At 39.2% G+C, this 21859-nt stretch overlaps 1 protein-coding gene across 2 annotated transcripts in view; it reads left to right on the top strand.

The window, feature by feature from the left end:
* Positions 1-21859, top strand: part of TMEM154 (transmembrane protein 154) — an 83810-nt gene that overhangs the window by 22237 nt on the left and 39714 nt on the right. For both annotated transcript variants that reach the window (XM_082244073.1, XM_082244072.1), the window contains 2 exons: positions 14412-14497; positions 19641-19686. In XM_082244073.1, the coding sequence (XP_082100199.1) occupies positions 14412-14497; positions 19641-19686 (132 nt within the window). The remainder of the gene's footprint in view (positions 1-14411; positions 14498-19640; positions 19687-21859) is intronic.

The raw sequence follows: 21859 nt of genomic DNA, 5'->3' as shown, positions 1-21859 counted from the left end.
ATTGCTGATGATTGGCCAAAGCATGCACCTGACCTGTATGCTTTGACCAATCACAGCACAATGTCCTGTCAGAGCCATGATTGGCCAAAGGCAGGATGCCTTTAGCCAATCATGACTCAGGGGCTAAGTCCACGCCCCACACTATATAAGGCTGCTGTTGACATGGCAGCTGTGTATAGTGTGTTTATAATAGACATTAGGCAGGTAGTTAGTGGATAGTGTGTTGAGTCAGTTTAGTGCAGTCAGTGTAGTGTACAGGCATACCCCGCTTTTAAAATGTATGGATATGTGGTAGTCCTGGGTCCCCACTCGGTTTTCCCCAAGTTTTGTGTCCCTGTAACTTATAATTCATGAGCAGTGCCATGCCAAGCTGACCAAGACTTCCCAAAGATGTCAATGTTAACCACCTCCCACTCGGCGACTGTACATACACGGCCGGGTGGGAGCTTCCTCCTTCTGAGTGGACGTTCCGGATGAGCGGCGCGATCCCGATGTGTCTGTGTCCCTAGGACACAGAGCATCTCCGCTCGGCAGGAGGGCTCTCTGATTGGCCCTCCTGATCACATGACGGCTGTGTCCAATCACAGCTGTCATGTGATGTCAACAAAGCCGTTCTAACGGTGATCAGCTTTGCTTCTCCTCTGACAGAGGCTGTCAGTGAGGAGAAGGAGAGCAGATCTCAGCTGCCAGTCAGGGATCAGTGAGTATACAGCATTTTTACTGCTTTTTACTCACTTATCTGGGTAACCAGTGAGTAAAAAAGCAGAAAAAGTGCTGTATACAAACTGATCCCTGGCTGCCAGCTAAGATCTGCTCTCCTTCTCCTCACTGACAGCATCTGTCAGAGGAGGAGTGGATCGGATTGCTGTCCCCAGTGTCCTGCAGTAAAATCATCTGTCCCACACATGTCCCACATCTGTCCCACACATGTCCCACATCTGTCCCACACATGTCCCACATCTGTCCCAATGAAATATTCTATCCCAGTAAACATCTTCCACATCAACTGGTGCACACCTGGCGCACATCATCTGACACATCTGTCCGTGATCCTCTGCCGCACATCTGTCGCACATCAGTCCTTGATCTGGCACACATCATTTACCACATCTGGCGCACATCTGCCACATCTGTCTGCGATCATATGGTGCACATCTGTAACATCTGTCCGTGATCATCTGGCCCACATCTGCCACATCTGGTGCACATCTGGCCGGGATCATCTGCCACATCTGGCGCACATCTGCCACTTCTGTCCGTGATCACCCGGCGCACATCTACCACATCTTTCATCCCAGTGATCAACATCTGGCACATCTGTCCATGATCATCTGACACATTTTTCAGTAATCATCTGTCACACATTATCTGCCACATCTGGCGCACATCTGTCTGTAATCTAGTGCACATCTGGTGCACATCTGCCACATCTGTCATCCCAGTGATCAACATCTGTCACACATCTGTCCCAGGAATCATTTGCACACATCTGTCTACGTGGCTAAAAAATGATCCAGGGCCTTCAAAAATGTGATAGGTACTCAGGAAATGAAATGTGTAATTTATGCTCCTAGAACGTCTGACAAAGCTCCCTGCATGTTGGACCTCTGTATGTGGCCGGGCTACGTAAATGTCTCACACATGTGGTATCGCCATACTCAGGAGGAGTAGCAGAATGCATTTTGGGGTGTCATTTTTTCTATGTACATGCTATATGTTATAAATATCTTATAAATTGACAACTTTGTGTAAAAAAAAAAAAAAAAACTAAGTTTTCATTTTCTTTCAACGTTTTCCATAAACTTGTGGAAAATAATGACATGTTCAAAAGACTCAATATGCCTTGTAGAATATACGTTGGAGTGTTTTCTTTCCAAAATGGGGTAATTTTTTGGGTAATTCCATTGTCCTGGTGTTACAGGACCTTCAAAAATGTGCTAGGTACTCAGGAAATGAAATGTGTAATTTATGCCTTTAAAACACCTGACGGTGCTCCCTGCATTTTGGACCTCTGTGTGTGGCCAGGCTGTGGAAAAGTCCCACACACGTGATATCGCCATACTCAGGAGAAGTAGCAGAATATATTTTGGGGTGTAATTGTTTAATCTAAAAAAAAAAAAGGTTTATCTATGCCATTTGAAAGAAATAACTTGTTAATATGACAATTTTGTAGGAAAAAAAAAAGGTTTCATTACCCAAACTATTGTGGGCAAAAAAAATTGCAACTTCAAAAAACTCACTATGCCTCTTACTAAATACCTTGGACTGTCATCTTTACAAAAAGGGGTCATTTGGGGGGTATTTGTACTGTCCTGACATTTTAGGGCCTCAAGAAATGAGAGGTAGTTAGTACATCAGGATTGATCAATTTTCAATGATACGTAGCCTAGCTTGTAGGCTCTATACCTTTCACACAAACCTATTATCATACACTTATTGGGATTTTTTTACCAAAGACATGTAGCAGAATACATTCTGGCCTAATTTTATGACAAAATTAGATTTTATTGGAAAAGTAGAAAGTAATGAAAGTAGAAAATATTGTTTTTTTTTTCAAAATGTTCGTTATTTTTTCGCTTATATCGCAAAAAATAAAAAACCCAGCAGTGAATAAATACCACCAAAAGAAAGCTCTATGTGCAACCAACGTGCCAAAGAAGCTAACTTTTCAGGTGTAGAGCTTCACACATTTTTTACCGCACATTTTTAGTGCGAAAAACACGTTTCTGCTGGCCGCAGTTGGGGTGCCATTAAGAATTAATGGCACTGCAAACATGAGACATGTATTTCATGTGTTTTTCACATGTCCCAGGAACATGCAAAGAAATATACATTTCTGCGTGTTACAGCGCATGTTCCCAGAATGCGCGGATGTGAATAGGGTCTTAAAGCTGAACTCAACCTTATCTTCAGTTTTGCACAGTTGTACAGTCTCCTCTCCTGTACTGATTACTCTGATTTTACTGCACACTGTTAGCTTGTCACAGTGTGCATAAGTAGTTGTAGCAAGTCATATAGAGCCTTCTTCATTTCCTGACCAATAGATGTAAAACATCAGCTAATACTTTCTTCCCCAGTCCTAGGCTGCATTTACACTATAGTATTACATGAATGCACGCAAAAACACAATTTTGTGGGTGCTTACAAAAACGCACAAAATACGTGTTGCTATTCGTTGTTAATTGCACCCCAACCGGGGCAAGCAGCTGCGTGGGTTTTTTGCATGACAAACACAACAAAATGTGCTGCTAAAGCCTAAAAAGGAGCATGAGCTATTTTGCTGCGTTTGTTGTGCATGGGGTAACTCATTGAAATGAATGGGCTGCCTTATATGTGTAGGGCAACAAAATTCTAATATGCCAAATGCCTGCTATCCTATGTCATGTAGCAGGTTTTCCAGGCCTGTGGCCTGATGTGGGTCTGCCATTGTTACCGGTTACCCCTCCAGCCCTTGTGAGCTGCGACCCTGGGTGTGAGAACTGAAACATTGACAACTCCGGCATCTGGTTTTGTGGTTTTATTGTAGATAAAGGGGATGGGAGAAGGGAATGAGTGGGATACTCCTTTAGGCTTAACTAAATACAATTCGGGACTATCCAGAAAATGTCTGTTAACACTGCCTTGACGCCAGCCGATGCTAGCCAGCGCTCACTAATGCTTAGAACACACTTTATCTTGACTGAAGTGCTGAATCCTTGACTCTAGGTCCAAAAGACTCAGTGGAGCATAGAACTACTGACATTGCTGCACTGCAACATCACTGACCACCCTCTCCAGCCTGGCACAGGCTTGAGGTAGCATGCTGTGAAGCACTGTATAGCTGCAACTCTCAACTGGCACTCTGCACAATTCGGGGCCCAAACCGCAGGCGCCCCCTTTACACTTTTAGCTCATCGGGGTCCACTGACTATGTACCCCCTTTTTTACTTCAGGGTCCTCAACCTAAGTACCCTCTTTACAGCTAGCTGACACTGGATCCCAGAACCTCCTCCGGAGTGGTCTTCTCTAACACTTCAGACAGACCCCCAGAGGCATTCCTCAGTACTCACGACCTGTGTAGGTTTTCCTGGGACTGAACCCCTCTCGCTCTCCGCTGGTTCTCGGCACACCGGATCCCCTCAGCTCAACTCGGCACACTCTGGACTCCCGAGCGACACCTCGAGACATCCTCTTCTTCAGACAGGAGGAGGAGTTCTCTCTCTCCTGGGACTCTGCTCCCGCCAAAGATGACGGGTCACAAGCTTCCCCCAAACTTATACCCACTCCCAGAATCCTTTGCAGCATAATCTTCCTTCTGGGGTAGTTACAAGCCTGAATGTGTCCCCTGACTTGGCTTCCTCCACTACCCTATGAGAAGCCTCTCACAGGAGCCAGTGGGGAGACTTCCCCGTCAGCAGGCACACCTGGAAACCATGACACCCTAACCAAAGAAATCATGGCCATGCTGTTAGGCAGACAAGGCCCACTATGCATTTACCTAGCACCTACCTGTAGGGTGCTACATTCATATTATGAATGGGGCCTTACTCTCCCTGGCCCACCCCTTTAATTTATTAAATTTCAGTTCTTTCAGTCTTGGAGGCTCAGCATACCATGTGGGCGTAACCTAGTGTAGTCAAAATGCAAAAACAGCCTGCCTAGGATTACTTACTCCTCCAGACTGGCATCCACCCATCAAGGCGTTATGATATCTGCAAAACTCTTCCGAAGAGCCAGCCCACTGCTTGTATCAGGGATGAGGGCTCTTTAGAGGTATACTGAGGCAGGGTGCTGTGATGTTTTCAGGAAGCTAGCCCCACCCAACACCCATGATCTGCTTGCATTACATAGAGAAACACAGGGATCTAGTGACAACATCATTGGGACTAAAAAAAGGATGTAATGAAAACATAGCACGTAGATGAGGGGGGAAAGGAGAAACCAGGGAAGGCAAAATACAAGCAGATTAAACATTGGCTTGAAATCAGGCCCTGGATGACTATGGCTGAGGACCATTGAAATCAATTTCTTTACAGTTTCTTCAGAGAAAAGCTTTATCTTTAGTATAGTACATTTTGTAAATGCAGAAATGCAACTTTTTATAAAACAATCCTCTGACAGATAATTGTGACAGTATTAAACAATTAGAAAAAAAAGTTTGTCGAGACAAACTTTAAGTTGGCTTGAGAAAGCCTGACCAGAAAGTTTGAAAAGTTTAGATAGATAGATAGATAGACAGATAGATAGATAGATAGATAGATAGATAGATAGATAGATAGATAGATAGATAGATAGATAGATAGATAGATAGATAGATAGATAGATAATCTCTCATTATATTATCGGATGTTACATTGCTATCTCTCATTATATTATTTGATGTTACATTGTTATCTCTCAGTATATTATGGGATGTTACATTGTTATCTATCATTATATTATGGGATGTTACATTGTTATCTCTCATTATCTTATAGGATGTTACATTGTTATCTCTCAGTATATTATCAGATGTTACATTGTTATCTCTCATTATAATATGGGATGTTACATTGTTATCTCTCATTATATTATGGGATGTTACATTGTTATCTCTCATTATATTATCGGATGTTACATTGTTATCTCTCAGTATATTATCGGATGTTACATTGTTATCTCTCAGTATATTATCGGATGTTACATTGTTATCTCTCAGTATATTATCGGATGTTACATTGTTATCTCTCATTATATTATCAGATGTTACATTGTTATCTCAGTATATTATCAGGTGTTACATTGTTATCTCTCAGTATATTATAGGATGTTACATTGTTATCTCTCATTATATTATCAGATGTTACATTGTTATCTCTCAGTATATTATAGGATGTTACATTGTTATCACTCATTATATGGGATGTTACATTGTTATCTCTCATTATATTATGGGATGTTACATTGTTATCTCTCAGTATATTATGGGATGTTACATTATCTATCATTATATTATGGGATGTTACATTGTTATCTCTCATTATCTTATAGGATGTTACATTGTTATCTCTCAGTATATTATCAGATGTTACATTGTTATCTCTCATTATAATATGGGATGTTACATTGTTATCTCTCATTATATTATGGGATGTTACATTGTTATCTCTCATTATATTATCGGATGTTACATTGTTATCTCTCAGTATATTATCGGATGTTACATTGTTATCTCTCAGTATATTATCGGATGTTACATTGTTATCTCTCATTATATTATCAGATGTTACATTGTTATCTCAGTATATTATCAGGTGTTACATTGTTATCTCTCAGTATATTATAGGATGTTACATTGTTATCTCTCATTATATTCTGGGATGTTACATTGTTATCTCTCAGTAAATTATCAGATGTTACATTGTTATCTCTCATTATATTATAGGATGTTACATTGTTATCTCTCAGTATATTATCGGATGTTACATTGTTATCTCTCATTATATGGGATGTTACATTGTTATCTCTCATTATATTATGGGATGTTACATTGTTATCTCTCATTATATTATCAGATGTTACATTGTTATCTCTCAGTATATTATCGGATGTTACATTGTTATCTCTCAGTATATTATCAGATGTTACATTGTTATCTCTCAGTATATTATCGGATGTTACATTGTTATCTCTCAGTATATTATCGGATGTTACATTGTTATCTCTCATTATATTATCAGATGTTACATTGTTATCTCAGTATATTATCAGGTGTTACATTGTTATCTCTCAGTATATTATAGGATGTTACATTGTTATCTCTCATTATATTCTGGGATGTTACATTGTTATCTCTCAGTATATTATCAGATGTTACATTGTTATCTCTCATTATATTATAGGATGTTACATTGTTATCTCTCAGTATATTATCGGATGTTACATTGTTATCACTCATTGTATGGGATGTTACATTGTTATCTCTCATTATATTATGGGATGTTACATTGTTATCTCTCAGTATATTATCGGATGTTACATTGTTATCTCTCAGTATATTTTCAGATGTTACTTTGTTATCTCTCATTATATTATAGGATGTTACATTGTTATCTCTCAGTATATTATCGGATGTTACATTGTTATCTCTCATTATATGGGATGTTACATTGTTATCTCTCATTATATTATGGGATGTTACATTGTTATCTCTCAGTATATTATCAGATGTTACATTGTTATCTCTCAGTATATTATCAGATGTTACATTGTTATCTCTCAGTATATTATCGGATGTTACATTGTTATCTCTCAGTATATTATCGGATGTTACATTGTTATCTCTCATTATATGGGATGTTACATTGTTATCTCTCATTATATTATGGGATGTTACATTGTTATCTCTCATTATATTATGGGATGTTACATTGTTATCTCTCATTATATTATCGGATGTTACATTGTTATCTCTCAGTATATTATCAGATGTTACATTGTTATCTCTCAGTATATTATCAGATGTTACATTGTTATCTCTCAGTATATTATCGGATGTTACATTGTTATCTCTCAGTATATTATCAGATGTTACATTGTTATCTCTCATTATATTATAGGATGTTACATTGTTATCTCTCAGTATATTATCGGATGTTACATTGTTATCTCTCATTATATGGGATGTTACATTGTTATCTCTCATTATATTCCGGGATGTTACATTGTTATCTCTCAGTATATTATCAGATGTTACATTGTTATCTCTCATTATATTATAGGATGTTACATTGTTATCTCTCAGTATATTATCGGATGTTACATTGTTATCACTCATTATATGGGATGTTACATTGTTATCTCTCATTATATTATGGGATGTTACATTGTTATCTCTCATTATATTATCGGATGTTACATTGTTATCTATCATTATATTATGGGATGTTACATTGTTATCTCTCATTATATTATGGGATGTTACATTGTTATCTCTCATTATATTATCAGATGTTACATTGTTATCTATCATTATATTATGGGATGTTACATTGTTATCTCTCATTATATTATAGGATGTTACATTGTTATCTCTCATTATCTTATAGGATGTTACATTGTTATCTCTCAGTATATTATAGGATGTTACATTGTTATCTCTCAGTATATTATGAGATGTTACATTGTTATCTCTCATTATATTATAGGATGTTACATTGTTCTCTCTCAGTATGTTATCAGATGTTACATTGTTATCTCTCATTATATTATGGGATGTTACATTGTTATCTCTCAGTATAAGGTTTGAAGATTGATCGATCGATCGAAAAGGTTTAAAGATCGATCGTTCGATAGAAGAGGTTTGAAGATCGATCGATCGATCGAAAAGGTTTGAAGATCGATCGATCGATCGAAAAGGTTTGAAGATCGATCGATCAAAAAGGTTTTGAGATCAATCGATCGATCGAAAAGGTTTGAAGATCGATCGAAAAGTTTTGAAGATCGATCGAAAAGGTTTAAAGATCGATCGATCGAAAAGGTTTGAAGATCGATCGATAGATAGAAAAGGTTTGAAGATCGATCGATAGATAGAAAAGGTTTGAAGATCGATCAATCAAAAAGGTTTGAAGATCGATCGATCGATAAGGTTTGAAGATCGATCGAAAAGGTTTGAAGATTGATCGATCGAAAAGGTTTGAAGATCGATATATCGATAGAAAAGGTTTGAAGATCGATCGATCGAAAATGTTTGAAGATCGATCGATTGATAGAAAAGGTTTGAAGATCGATCGAAAAGGTTTGAAGATCGATCGATCGAAAAGGTTTGAAGATCGATCGATCGAAAAGGATTGCGATCGAAAAGGTTTGAAGATCGATCGATCGATCGAAAAGGTTTGAAGATCGATCGATAGATAGATAGATTAGATGAGTTTGAATGAGTTTACATTGATTAGCATCAAAGCTTGATTGAGTCTAATGGGATTTGGAGCTTGGGTCATCTGAACATCCTGTCAATGAAAGTCTATGGGCATTTTTTGGGTTTTTAATTTTAATTTTTAGGAAAACCGTAACTCAAACCAGTCTGAAAAGATATAGCGCACCGAGTCAGAACAGTATGAAGGTCTGTGCCGAGTTTGGAGTATGTAGCTTGAACGGTCTAGGAGGAGTTAGTGTCCAAAAATTTTGCGGCCATAAAAATAAAAGAGAAGAAGAATAACTAGAAAAAAAAGTTCGTCGAGACAAACTTTAAGTTGGCTTGAGAAAGCCTGACCAGAAAGTTTGAAAAGTTTAGATCGATCGATCGATAGAAAAGGTTTGAAGATCGATAGATAGATAGAAAAGGTTTGAAGATAGATAGATAGATAGATAGATAGATAGAAAAGGTTTGAAATTTTTTATACCGCCCCCCACCCGCGGTCTGTCTGTCTGTCTGGCTGCCTTGCGACAGCAATATAAGTCATCGGATTTGTTTTTGTTTTTTTAAAGACAAGCTAAATAGAAAAAAAAAAAAATTTTTTACCGCCCCCCCACCCGCGGTCTGTCTGCCTGTCTGTCTGGCTGCCTTGCGACAGCAATAGAAGTCATCGGATTTGTTTTTGTTTTTTTAAATACAAGCTAAATAGAAAAAACAAAAAAAAAATAAAATTTTTACCGCCCCCCCACCCACAGTCTGTCTGTCTGTCTCTCTGTCTGGCTGCCTTGCGACAGCAATAGAAGTCATCGAATTTGTTTTTGTTTTTTTAAAGACAAGCTAAATAGAAAAAACAAAAAAAAAAAAAAAAAATTTTACCGCCCCCCCCACCCGCGGTCTGTCTGTCTGTCTCTCTGTCTGCCTTGCGACAGCAATATAAGTCATCGGATTTGTTTTTGTTTTTTTAAAGACAAGCTAAATAGAAAAAACAAAAAAAAAATTTTACCGCCCCCCCACCCGCGGTCTGTCTGTCTGTCTGGCTGGCTGCCTTGCGACAGCAATAGAAGTCATCGGATTTGTTTTTGTTTTTTTAAATACAAGCTAAATAGAAAAAAAAAAAAAAAATTTTACCGCCCCCCACCCGCGGTCTGTCTGTCTGTCTGCCTGTCTGTCTGCCTTGCGACAGCAATAGAAGTCATCGGATTTGTTTTTGTTTTTTTAAAGACAAGCATGATTATCAAAGTTACTAGCATGTTGATTGAGTCTAATGGGATTTGGAGCTTGGGTCATCTGAACATCCTGTCAATGAAAGTCTATGGGCATTTTTTGGGTTTTTAATTTTAATTTTTAGGAAAACCGTAACTCAAACCAGTCTAAAAAGATATAGCACACCGAGTCAGAACAGTATGAAGGTCTGTGCCGAGTTTGGAGTATGTAGCTTGAACGGTCTAGGAGGAGTTAGTGTCCAAAAATTTACCGGCCAGAAAAATAAAAGAGAAGAAGAAGAAGAAGAAGAAGAAGAAGAAGAAGAAGAATAACTAGAAAAAAAAGTTCGTCGAGACAAACTTTAAGTTGGCTTGAGAAAGCCTGACCAGAAAGTTTGAAAAGTTTAGATCGATCGATCGATAGATAGAAAAGGTTTGATGATCGATAGATAGATAGATAAGGTTTGAAGATCGATAGATAGATAGAAAAGGTTTGAAGATCGATAGATAGATAGATAGATAGATAGATAGATAGATAGATAGATAGATAGATAGATAGATAGATAGATAGATAGATAGATAGATAGATAGATAGATAGATAGATAGATAGATAGATAGATAGATAGAGTTTGAAGATAGATAGATAGATAGATAGATAGATAGATAGATAGATAGATAGATAGATAGATAGATAGATAGATAGATAGATAGATAGATAGATAGATAGATAGATAGATAGATAGATAGATAGATAGATAGATAGATAGATAGATAGATAGATAGATAGATAGATAAGGTTTGAAGATAGATAGATAGATAGATAGATAGATAGATAGATAGATAGATAGATAGATAGATAGATAGATAGATAGATAGATAGATAGATAGATAGATAGATAGATAGATAGAAAAGGTTTGAATTTTTTTTTACCGCCCCCACCCGCGGTCTGTCTGCCTGTCTGTCTGCCTTGCGACAGCAATAGAAGTCATCGGATTTGTTTTTGTTTTTTTAAATACAAGCTAAATAGAAAAAAAAATAAAAATTTTACCGCCCCCCACCCGCGGTCTGTCTGTCTGTCTCTCTGTCTGGCTGCCTTGCGACAGCAATATAAGTCATCGAATTTGTTTTTGTTTTTTTAAAGACAAGCTAAATAAAAAAAAATTTTTTACCGCCCCCCACCCGCGGTCTGTCTGTCTGCCTGTCTGTCTGCCTTGCGACAGCAATATAAGTCATCGGATTTGTTTTTGTTTATTTAAAGACAAGCTAAATAGAAAAAAAAAATAAAAATTTTACCGCCCCCCCACCCGCGGTCTGTCTGTATGTCTGTCTGTCTGTCTGTCTGGCTGCCTTGCGACAGCAATAGAAGTCATCGAATTTGTTTTTGTTTTTTTAAAGACAAGCTAAATTGAAAAAACAAAAAAAAAAAAAAATTTTACCGCCCCCCACCCGCGGTCTGTCTGTCTATCTGCCTGTCTGTCTGCCTTGCGACAGCAATAGAAGTCATGGGATTTGTTTTTGTTTTTTTAAAGACAAGCATGATTATCAAAGTTACTAGCATGTTGATTGAGTCTAATGGGATTTGGAGCTTGGGTCATCTGAACATCCTGTCAATGAAAGTCTATGGGCATTTTTTGGGTTTTTAATTTTAATTTTTAGGAAAACCGTAACTCAAACCAGTCTGAAAAGATATAGCGCACCGAGTCAGAACAGTATGAAGGTCTGTGCCGAGTTTGGAGTATGTAGCTTAAACGGTCTAGGAGGAGATAGTGTCCAAAAATTTACCGGCCAGAAAAATAATAAGAAGAAGAAGAATAATAATAAGTTTAAATACAATATCAGTAAGTTGGCTGTTCCAAGCCAACTTAATAATAAGTTTAAATACAATATCAGTAAGTTGGCTGTTCCAAGCCAACTTAATAATAAGTTTAAATACAATATCAGTAAGTTGGCTTTTTCAAGCCAACTTAATTATTATACTGTATGACCCAATATGAACAATCATGTTTCAGTGTTCATCAGATGCAAGTCATTTTTAAAAAAACATTTTTTATTCAAGTTTTAAACATAGTAAAAACATGACCCTTGTAAAATGACAACACAGAGTCATACAACAACACAAGTGGCCATCATGGCCCTGACTAGTAGTAGAGGACTATCTCAGGAGAAAAGCCAACTACATTTCCACATAAGGTCTCGTGCACACAGGGCATTTTTACAACTGCTTTTAGGAGCTTCAGGCGTTTTTTTTTTTTGCAGCCTAAAAACGCCCCTCCATGTTATTTCATGGCCTCATGCACACATGGGCTTTTAGGAGCTGTAAGTGGCATAGGCATTTTTAAGCTGTAAAAAAACCCAGGGCCAGTGCGTTCTGGAGCAGCAGCGTTAAGCTGTAAAAACGCCTAACGCTGCTAAAGGCTGCATACAGCGTTAGGCCACAGACGTTTTTAAGCTGTAGTAGTTGGATTTGATGTTGGAAAATAGAAGAGAAAATAGAAGAAGTAAGGCTGCTTAACACGAACGCTGCTTAACGTGGCTAAAACATATATTAACGCCAATACAAAACGCTTTTAAAAGCATGTTTTTATAGGTACTTTTTCCTGGCTTTGCAGCTCGTTTTTTCCAACGCCCTGTGTGCATGAGGCCTAAAAACGTATTTTCTTTTCATAACAGTATTATATGCATCCAACGATGGCATCCAGATATATGATCAACTCTTCACAGATAAATCCCACATATATTACTGACTGATACCTATCCCCAATCAATTTATAAACCTGAAGCACTACATGCACTTTTATGGCATTGATAAACACTTGAACCGCATATGCAAAGAGAGACAGCTTTCACTCTGATGCAGTAGATGCATCACTCACCCAGTCTCCCCATACTTTGTCAAATGTAGCCAGTACACCTCTACTGGCATATGTAGCTTTATAAAGAGATAGGGACAAAAGTATATGAGGAAGGCAGCTCATGAATCACACTGGGATGCAATGGATTAAGAAGTCAGGTGAACATCCAGTATAGAAAGGGTGAACAGTTAAACTAACTTTTATGCTTACTTTTTAAGCTAACTTTTTATGCATAGACCCCTAAAAAAAAAAAAAAAAAATAATAATAATAATAATAATATATATATATATATATATATATATATATATATATATATATATATATCCAATAACAAAAATATATTGCAGATTAGCAATCCTTAGATGTGGTGACTGCATTCATTTTTTTTCCTTTTCAGTCTTTTTTCTTTATTTTCACCCGATGCTCTTGCCAGTAGCAATGACACTCAATCACTGTACTATATCTACAGTGGAGCAGCTTTGTTAGACTGTGTTAGGACTACAGAACACCTCCTCCTCTACTCATTCATATTACCTAGGAAGGAGGCTTTTTGTAGATCACAAAAAGTAAGTGGGAAAGTTGATACCATTGCTTAGGATAACAGTTCATTGCACAGGCAGTTCCAGGCACATTTAAATTTAGGCAAGGTCCACAAGCATTTTCCATACTTGCTGAAAATGTTTTTAGCCTAAGAAAGAAAACTTGCTTTCAATTATACTTAAGAATCAGAAACAATCTGAATAGCTAACATTGGGACATAAAACATAGATGTAATAATAATCATCCAAGCTGGAATTCTCTCTCCAACTCCCCAAATCTTTTCTGTGCGAGAAAGAAGTCAGAATTATGGTCCATAGCCTGTGAGGAGCTCATGTGATATTCTAGGCGTGCGCCAGGGTGTGCCAGGTGTGCCCAGGCACACCCTGATCACCCTGTGCAGCACAGATTCCCCCTACTGCCCTGGCTCCCATCCCTCTTACCCCCACAGCTCTTCCGGCTTCCCTCCTCTCCTCTCCTCTCCTCTCCTCTCCAGCCGGCTGTTGCTTTGGGGATGTTTTAGGATGAGTGGGGAAAGGGGCCGGTAAATATATAATTTGCCGGCCTCCTCCCTTTCTGAATGAACATCGTGAGTGATCGGTAGTGTGTGTTTGAGCTTTGGTGTGCACACCCTAATGCATTAGGCTGCGCACACCTATGTGTGATATGCACTAAATAATAAGTACATCCCTTGAAACATGACTTTGTATGCCATTACAGTACCACATGGATTTTGTAGATTCACGAAAAGGTCATATCTTTATATAGCTTCACATGTACAGCTAAATGTTCTTCTCTTGTAGTTCTTGTATGAGCATCTTTTCCTCTGCTTGATGCAGCATTTACAGTTGATAAGACATAGAACTAAATCATTTCAAGACCCCTGTAGATTTCTATATGAATTATTCAGAATAAACACATTTTTTATTTATTTTCATGTCCTAGCCCTATCTTTGAAGACGATACCCCATCAGTAATGGAAATCGAGATGGAAGATCTTGACAAATGGATGAACAACATAAAGAAAAATAGTATGTCTTACATTTCAACCACTTTTCATGTCCTCTCAGAGTGCTCTATTTCTCTCACCCTCTACATTGATTCCTATGGATTCATTATTTTCATTTTGGTTCTTAGGTATGTGCTTTTATACTGTTTATCTCTACAGAGACCTATAATTCTGCTTTGTCAGATAATAAGATAACATGGTGTGCTGCAGGTACTTTGCTTTATGGCAAGTTATTGCTCATAGAACTTTAGCACTTAGTATCTCCTGTTGATTCATAACCTGAATCTCTAAGAAGAAAAAACAAGAAAAAAAAAAAAAAACACACAAAGCACATTTCCAATATATCTATCTAGTAAATGAATGTTCATACACATTACTATGATGTCAGGAGTAATTAAAGTACACCTGTCATCTGCACACAAAACATTAAGCTTATTAAATTATGCAGTTTATCACATTTGTGCTACACTGGATGCAGACTACAGCTAGGTATTTCTTTTTTTATTTACCAATTTCTTCATGAAATTCTACCATATAGACCAGGAGTCTCCAAATCCTTCAGCATATCAACCCCTTCATGAAGTTTTAGGTTGTTCTAAAGGATACTGTCCTTATTTTCTGTTATCCATTATGGTTTGGTACAATGCAGAATTTTTAGTAAATGAAAAACAATGAGTTCTTTGACCCCAACTCAACAGTGTTTGAGGTAGAAGTACTCAGTGGCTCTCCAACAGAGTTTGAAGTGGATGTGCCCATTGGCTCTCCAACAGAGTTTGAGGTGGATGTGCCCATTGGCTCTCCAACAGAGTTTGAGGTGGATGTACTCATTGATTCTCCCACAGAGTTCGAGGTGGATGTGCCCATTGGCTCTCCAACAGAGTTTGAGGTGGATGTACTCATTGGCTCACCAACAGAGTTTGAGGTGGATGTAATCATTGATTCTCCCACAGAGTTTGAGGTGGATGTGCCCATTGGCTCTCCAACAGAGTTTGAGGTGGATGTGCAAATTGATTCTCCCACATAGGTTTGAGGTGGATGTGCCCATTGGCTCTCCCAACAGAGTTTGAGGTGGATGTACTCATTGGCTCTCCAACAGTGTTTGAGGTGGTTGTACTCATTGACTCTCCAACATTGTTTGAAGTGGGTGTACTCACTGGCTCTCCAGAAGAGTTTGAGGTTGATCTCCAGAAGAGTTTGAGGTTGATGAACTTAGAAAATAGAGCTAGTTATTAAAGTTCTATACTTGTGTATCACACAAATCCTTGAACACAAAAACAACTGCTGCACTCACAAATACCTTAACACCTTGGTACAAAATAAATAGAATTCCTTTTAAGTGTGTTGCACTATTGCATCCCCATAAGGACAATCTTATAAATTCAATAAATTATAAGACCATAAAAAGTGATAATGCACATATCCATTTGTGAGCTATATATCCAATGGTGCATCAACCTTCACATGCTTCCAAAAACTTGTGCTGTTAACACCTCCACCATTAATTTGCGTTTTCCAGATTAACAGAGCCCACTGTACGAAGGTCAAATCACGGCACTCAAATAATCCTCAAGGCTGGTGGCTCAGAAGAACCTTGCTGTGTTTGGAAAACACCAACTTTCATACAAAAGAGGACTGCTGTCACGACGAGGCAAACTCCTCTATGTCACCATATGCCACTCTGTCAGGACCTGTGTCATTACTTGGGTCACCTGCTGGTGGCACTGTTGTTCCTGGAATTGAAGGGCGTAGTTCTGGTGGCCACCAGCGGGTGTCTTCCAGCAGCTAGACCAGGGGGTCAAACTTTCATTTTGGGCCACATCAGCATTATGGTTACATGTACTGGTTGCATCTGTAAGTTTATATAAGTTTGTGCAGGGCTTTTTTTTTCAGAGAATAGGTGCAGGATCTCAACTACGCCGTGGGAGGATCTTAAAGGGGCAATAAAAACCAGGGGTACGGTTTGTGTGGAGTTCAGGAGAGCACTACATACAGAGTCCAGGGGTGCGCTACATAGAGAGTGCAGTGTTGAGGAGTGCAGGGTTTGGGGGCTTACTATGCAGAAGCTACAGGAATAAGCTGTCTTTCACAGGCTGTTCCCATCTCACTTCCTCTGGGTGCAAGGGCCACATGAAATGGCCTGGAGGGCCAGATTCAGCCTGCCAGCCTTGTGTTTGACACATGTGAGCTAGAGGGAATTAGGCTGCACCTACCTGATGTGGACTGCTGGGGGTATATAAGCCCGACCATAACTGAGGCTCAGGGGTTCAGTATTCCTTCCTGCAAGCCGCTTCCCCACCTGACCCTGATCCGTTCCTCATTCTTGTACCCTGATCCTAAGACCTGCTCCCTCTACCCTGCTTCCTTCTCCCAGTACCTGGCTTCATGCTCCCCTTGTCTCCTGTCCCTGTCCTGTCTTGTTCATGAGTGCTCCCTCCATTTTGTATATAGTAAGTTAGGTTATTATTTTGGGTTTTGCACTGTCACGTTTATTTTTCACTTACTTTGTTTATGGTTTACTGTTGTTGGTATTAGGAGTGTGTCATTTGGCTTAATAAACTTTTTTTAACCTTATTTAATCTGGGTCCTGATTCCTTAAAGTGCAGCCAACTGTTCTGATCACTCTTGCTGGTTACCTGCATGTGCTAACCCTGACACAATCAGTAAAAGGAAAGACAAAAGAGCCCCTTGGTGTAGTAAAATCAGATCTGTTTAAATTTTTAAATAATTAAAAATATACCCACAATTTGTATGAGCATAAAAGCATTAGGCGCAAAGATGCCAAACCTTGCCCGTGTCATGACGTCACTGCTACTAACCCTGCACTGACATGTTTCGTTCCATAGAATGTCTTCGGAGGGTTGCCAGAGTAGCTGGCTATTCCGGCAACCCTCCGCAGATGCTCTATAGAATGAAACATGCTCTCTTCCTTTCCCTTTTACTGAGTGGCATATGGTGAATACTGGAAACATAGAAGATTTTGCCTCGTCATGACAGCAGTCCTCCTTCGTATAAAAGTTGTCATTTTCCAAATGCAGCAAAGTTCTTCTGAGCCACCAACCTTCAGGATTTATTAGATTAATGTGATTTGACCTTTGTACAGCAGGGTCAGTTAATCTGGTAAGAGTATATTGATGGTGGAGATATTCACAGCACAAGTTGGTGGAAGCATGTAAAGGTTGACGCACCTTTGGATCTATAATTCACAGATATGTGCACTATTGTCACTTTTTATGGACTTATGATTTATTGAATTTATATGATTTTCATTATGAAGATGCAATAGTGCAACACACTAAGTGATATTAAAGGCTTTCATATTTTTTTTAATATAACAAACATGTGATACTTACCTGCTCTGGGCTGGTTCTGCACAGAGCAGCCCCGATCCTCCTCTTCTCCATTCCCTCACCGGCACTCCTGGCAAGGAATGCATGAAGGTAAAAAACATTGAGCCTTTAGAACCACTTTAAAAGGAATTCTATTTGATGTACTCATTAGCTCTTCAACAGAGTTTGAGGTGAGTGTACTTGATGGCTTTCCAACAGAGTTTGAGGTGAGTGTACTTGATGGCTTTCCAACAGAGTTTGAGGTGAGTGTACTCGATGGCTTTCCAACAGAGTTTGAGGTGAGTGTACTCGATGGCTTTCCAACAGAGTTTGAGGTGAGTTCACTAATTGGCTCTTGGACATAATTTGAGGTGGTTATAGTCATTTGCTCGTCAACAGACTTTGAAGTTTGTGTACTCAATGGCTATCCTGTGTACTCACTGGGTCTCCAACAGAGTTTGAGGGGGTATACTCACATGCTCTCCAACAGAGTTTAAGGGGGTATACTCACATGCTCTCCAACAGAGTTTGAGGGGGTATACTCACATGCTCTCCAACAGAGTTTGAGGGGGTATACTCACATGCTCTCCAACAGAGTTTGAGGTGGATGAACTCACTGGGTCTTTAACAGAGTTTGAGCTGGGTGTACTCATTGGCTCTCCAACAAAGTTAGGTCTTCTCACTGACTCTCTAACACATATGTATATCTTTCCCAGTAGGGCAGCCATGAACGGTAACAGACACTCAACACAAAGCAGTTGGTTAAAAAGTCTAGTAATACCACAGCTAAAAGAGACAACTCATATTAGCTCTCACTGAGAGTTGACCATTTACCCCTGGATAAAATTGTGTCACAACTAGCCACTTTTCAAGATTAGGGATTGGTGTGGTGCTTTACAGAGACCTCAAAAGATTATTTGACACCAATTACCTTCCATCATTTATTGACCACCTATTAACCACCAGGCATTTACTGCTTTTCTGTACAAGCAGAGGTACTTCACGGTTGCAGGTTAATTCTACTATAATCTGTCCTTCTAAACAGTAGATGCACTTTCATACAAAGTACTATTTTCCCCTCCACCTTAGTCATCATACAAGAGATGCATGCACAGACCTCAGACAAATCCAACTTTTTGCAACCTGTTCAAACCGGGCAGTGTGTATATCTTAGCATAATCTGAAACAATTTTACATGGAGAAAGTTTACATTCTGGAAACATGTGCCAAGCTAGAAACAGAGTTGGCCATTGTTCTTTATGGCTGATCCCTGGCTGATCTGGTATATGAACAGCAATATCAAAAGACACTTGCATTTTCGTTCCAAAATCTGATAAGCAGGGCAAGAGGAGGGGTTTGGTAAATGGTTTTGTATGAATATAACTCACCCAACTTACTTTGATTACATGCAGTCCCTTCCATCCCCTTCCATCTAAAATTTGCTTTTTAAAGCATTTCTGATAAATATGAGCATAGAAATGTCCTCTTGAATGTCAGTAAATAAACCTTCACATTACTGTAGGCACCTCTGTGATAGGATGTTGAGTGAAGCTATTAGTGCCCAATAACAGCCTGCAAAATTGTAGAATTCAAATTACTGAGTATGTATGGTAGGAAAGCAGAAGCAGGATCTCAAAGTTTTGATCCTGGCTTCTCTGGCCCGGACATTTCAGTGTATCGTATGTGCAAAAACTAGATGCAATTCTTGTTAACTAACTGTATATTTTAGTTTGTTTCATTCACAAATTTGAGTATGAGGAATCTCTATGCCTGGAGCATACTTAGCCTATTTCTAATTCTCTGTATATGGGTGTTTACATTTTTTAAATTTAATTACAGAACACCGCTTGTCCACATTAGAAGAGGAAAATAAGCTCAACACAAGGTAAGATGCATTTACAATTGTCTACCACAAGATGGCTATGTCTAGACAGACATGTCATGGAATTAATTTGAGATGAAGATATCTTTGAAGGTTATGGCCCATTAGGATCCCTTTAAATGTGCATGTATATCTAAAAGCTTGTTCAGAATGACTGCCAGATGTCACATAGGTTGCCCACAGCCAATCAGTCTTTAGCAATGCCTCCTTTTGCAGCTTCTGTCCTGTCTGTTTACTCTTTTATCTACATTTTACGTTATAGGGCTCTCAAATTTAGAGGGACTAAATCAGTAAGGTGTTAGGTTGCCATTGGGAACAAGCTAGGATCCTAGCCTGAACCCACCTGACTAAACTAGGTTCTTAACTCATCCTTGCCACATTATATTTAATTTCTTTTTCATCTATAATCTTTATTCATTAGACAACAGTGGATAAAATAAACATTATACTTGAATACTATGGTTCAGTTTCTGTTTGTCAAAAATAGCTTTAATACAAATCAAAGATATCTACTTTGCACTAGCTACAAATTATTGTTATTTTATGGAATAAAGTGGTTGTAAAGGCTGAAGGTTTTTTTTTTTTTTTTTTTTACCTTCATGCATTCTAGGCATGAAAATAAAAAAACTTCTGTGTGCAGCACAGCCCCCCCCCCTAATACTTACCTGAGCCCAATCCCAGGTCAGCATTGTGCATGGGTCTCTCCCTCCTCATTGGCTGAGTCAGCAGCAGTAGCCATTGGCTCCCGCTACTGTCAATCACAGCCAGTGAGCGAATGAGGAGAGAGCGGTGGCAGGGCTGAGCTGCGCTCTGTGGTTGAGTGGACACACAGAGCAGCGGCTCCAGAGCCAACCTGCTTGGGTGCCCCCATAGCAAGCTTTTTTAAGCAAAAACAAATTTCCCTTTTTATCCCTTTAATTTATGAATAAAATTACTTAAAAAAATTACAGCTAATTAACACAACTTTAAATCAAATGACTACCTGATGACATGTGATAGGTACATTTTACTGGATTTGATACCTAGGTCAGCACAAAGTTATGTTTTGCAAAGTGTGGTTACCTTTATCTTTATTTTTCCCAAGTCTAACTGCCTGTAGACTGTTATAGTTAATTGCAGCAAAATAACTATAATGGGAAGGTTGTGCAAAAGCTGTTGAGAGAGGGCACAAGACATTTTGTAGCTCAGGAAGCATAACACAATATCCCTTTTATTAAGTGTGCATGTAAAGCAGACAGAATAATGCCTCTAGTAATCCAGCATTACATTCTTGTTTCGTTTTTTTTCACGATTAACCATGTGACGAAAAGGGCGGGACTTGCACAAAGTGAGAAATCAGTCATGTGTTCCTTGGGTAGTGTGTTGTCTAAGTATGACTACAGTTTATAAGTTAAAATGGAAACATTAAAGGAAAGCCAGTGGAGTGCAAACTACAGAACATTATTTGACAGAGTAATATAGTTGTCTATCATCTCATTTTATTTTAAAGGGGTACTGTCTTGGAGCTGTCCAAGGGTGGCTCAGTTCTGGATAAAGGTGTTTGAGGTAGTTAACTTCTGTCTACAGCTGACCCTCCCTTTCCTGGCCCACCTCACGTCAGCACACAAGGGGTTAACACCTCCTTTAGAGCCCATAGGACCACCTCTTCCTAGCTAAAAAAAAGACAGCCCCTCCCCCATGGAACTGTTCTTTTTTTTTTTTTGGTCATGCTCTAGGCCACTTGTAGATTGCAGTTGGTACATACTTTGGTTGCTGCAAGTATATCCCCCCCTGCCGAACCTACTCCTCCATGTTCAGCCTCTCATGGAGTTGGAAGACTCTGAATATTGGATGGTAAACCCTCCTGAAACTGGGTGCCCTTTGTGCCGGGTCGCGGGCAATGTTGCTTAACCACTTGCCGACTGCCGCACAACTATTTACGTCGGCAGTCAGCCCCTCACAGGCAGAGTGACGTAGATCTACGTCGCTAGCCTGTGAGGGTCTAGGGAGCGAGCGCGCGCCCCCGGAGGCGCGCTCCCGCGTGGTCACCGACCCCCCCCCCCCGCGCGTGTGAGCGGCGGACTCGATGTCCGCCGGTCACTCGGCGATCGTTGGTGCAGAGTGAGAAAGGCAGGCGGCTGATGTAACCAAGCCGCCTGTCATTCTCCCCTGTGTAGAAACAGTGATCATACGGTTC

The sequence above is a fragment of the Pelophylax lessonae genome (assembly GCF_965119305.1).
Source record: "Pelophylax lessonae genome assembly, chromosome: 1".
NCBI lineage: Eukaryota > Metazoa > Chordata > Amphibia > Anura > Ranidae > Pelophylax > Pelophylax lessonae.
This window is presented reverse-complemented; position numbering and strand designations above follow the sequence as displayed.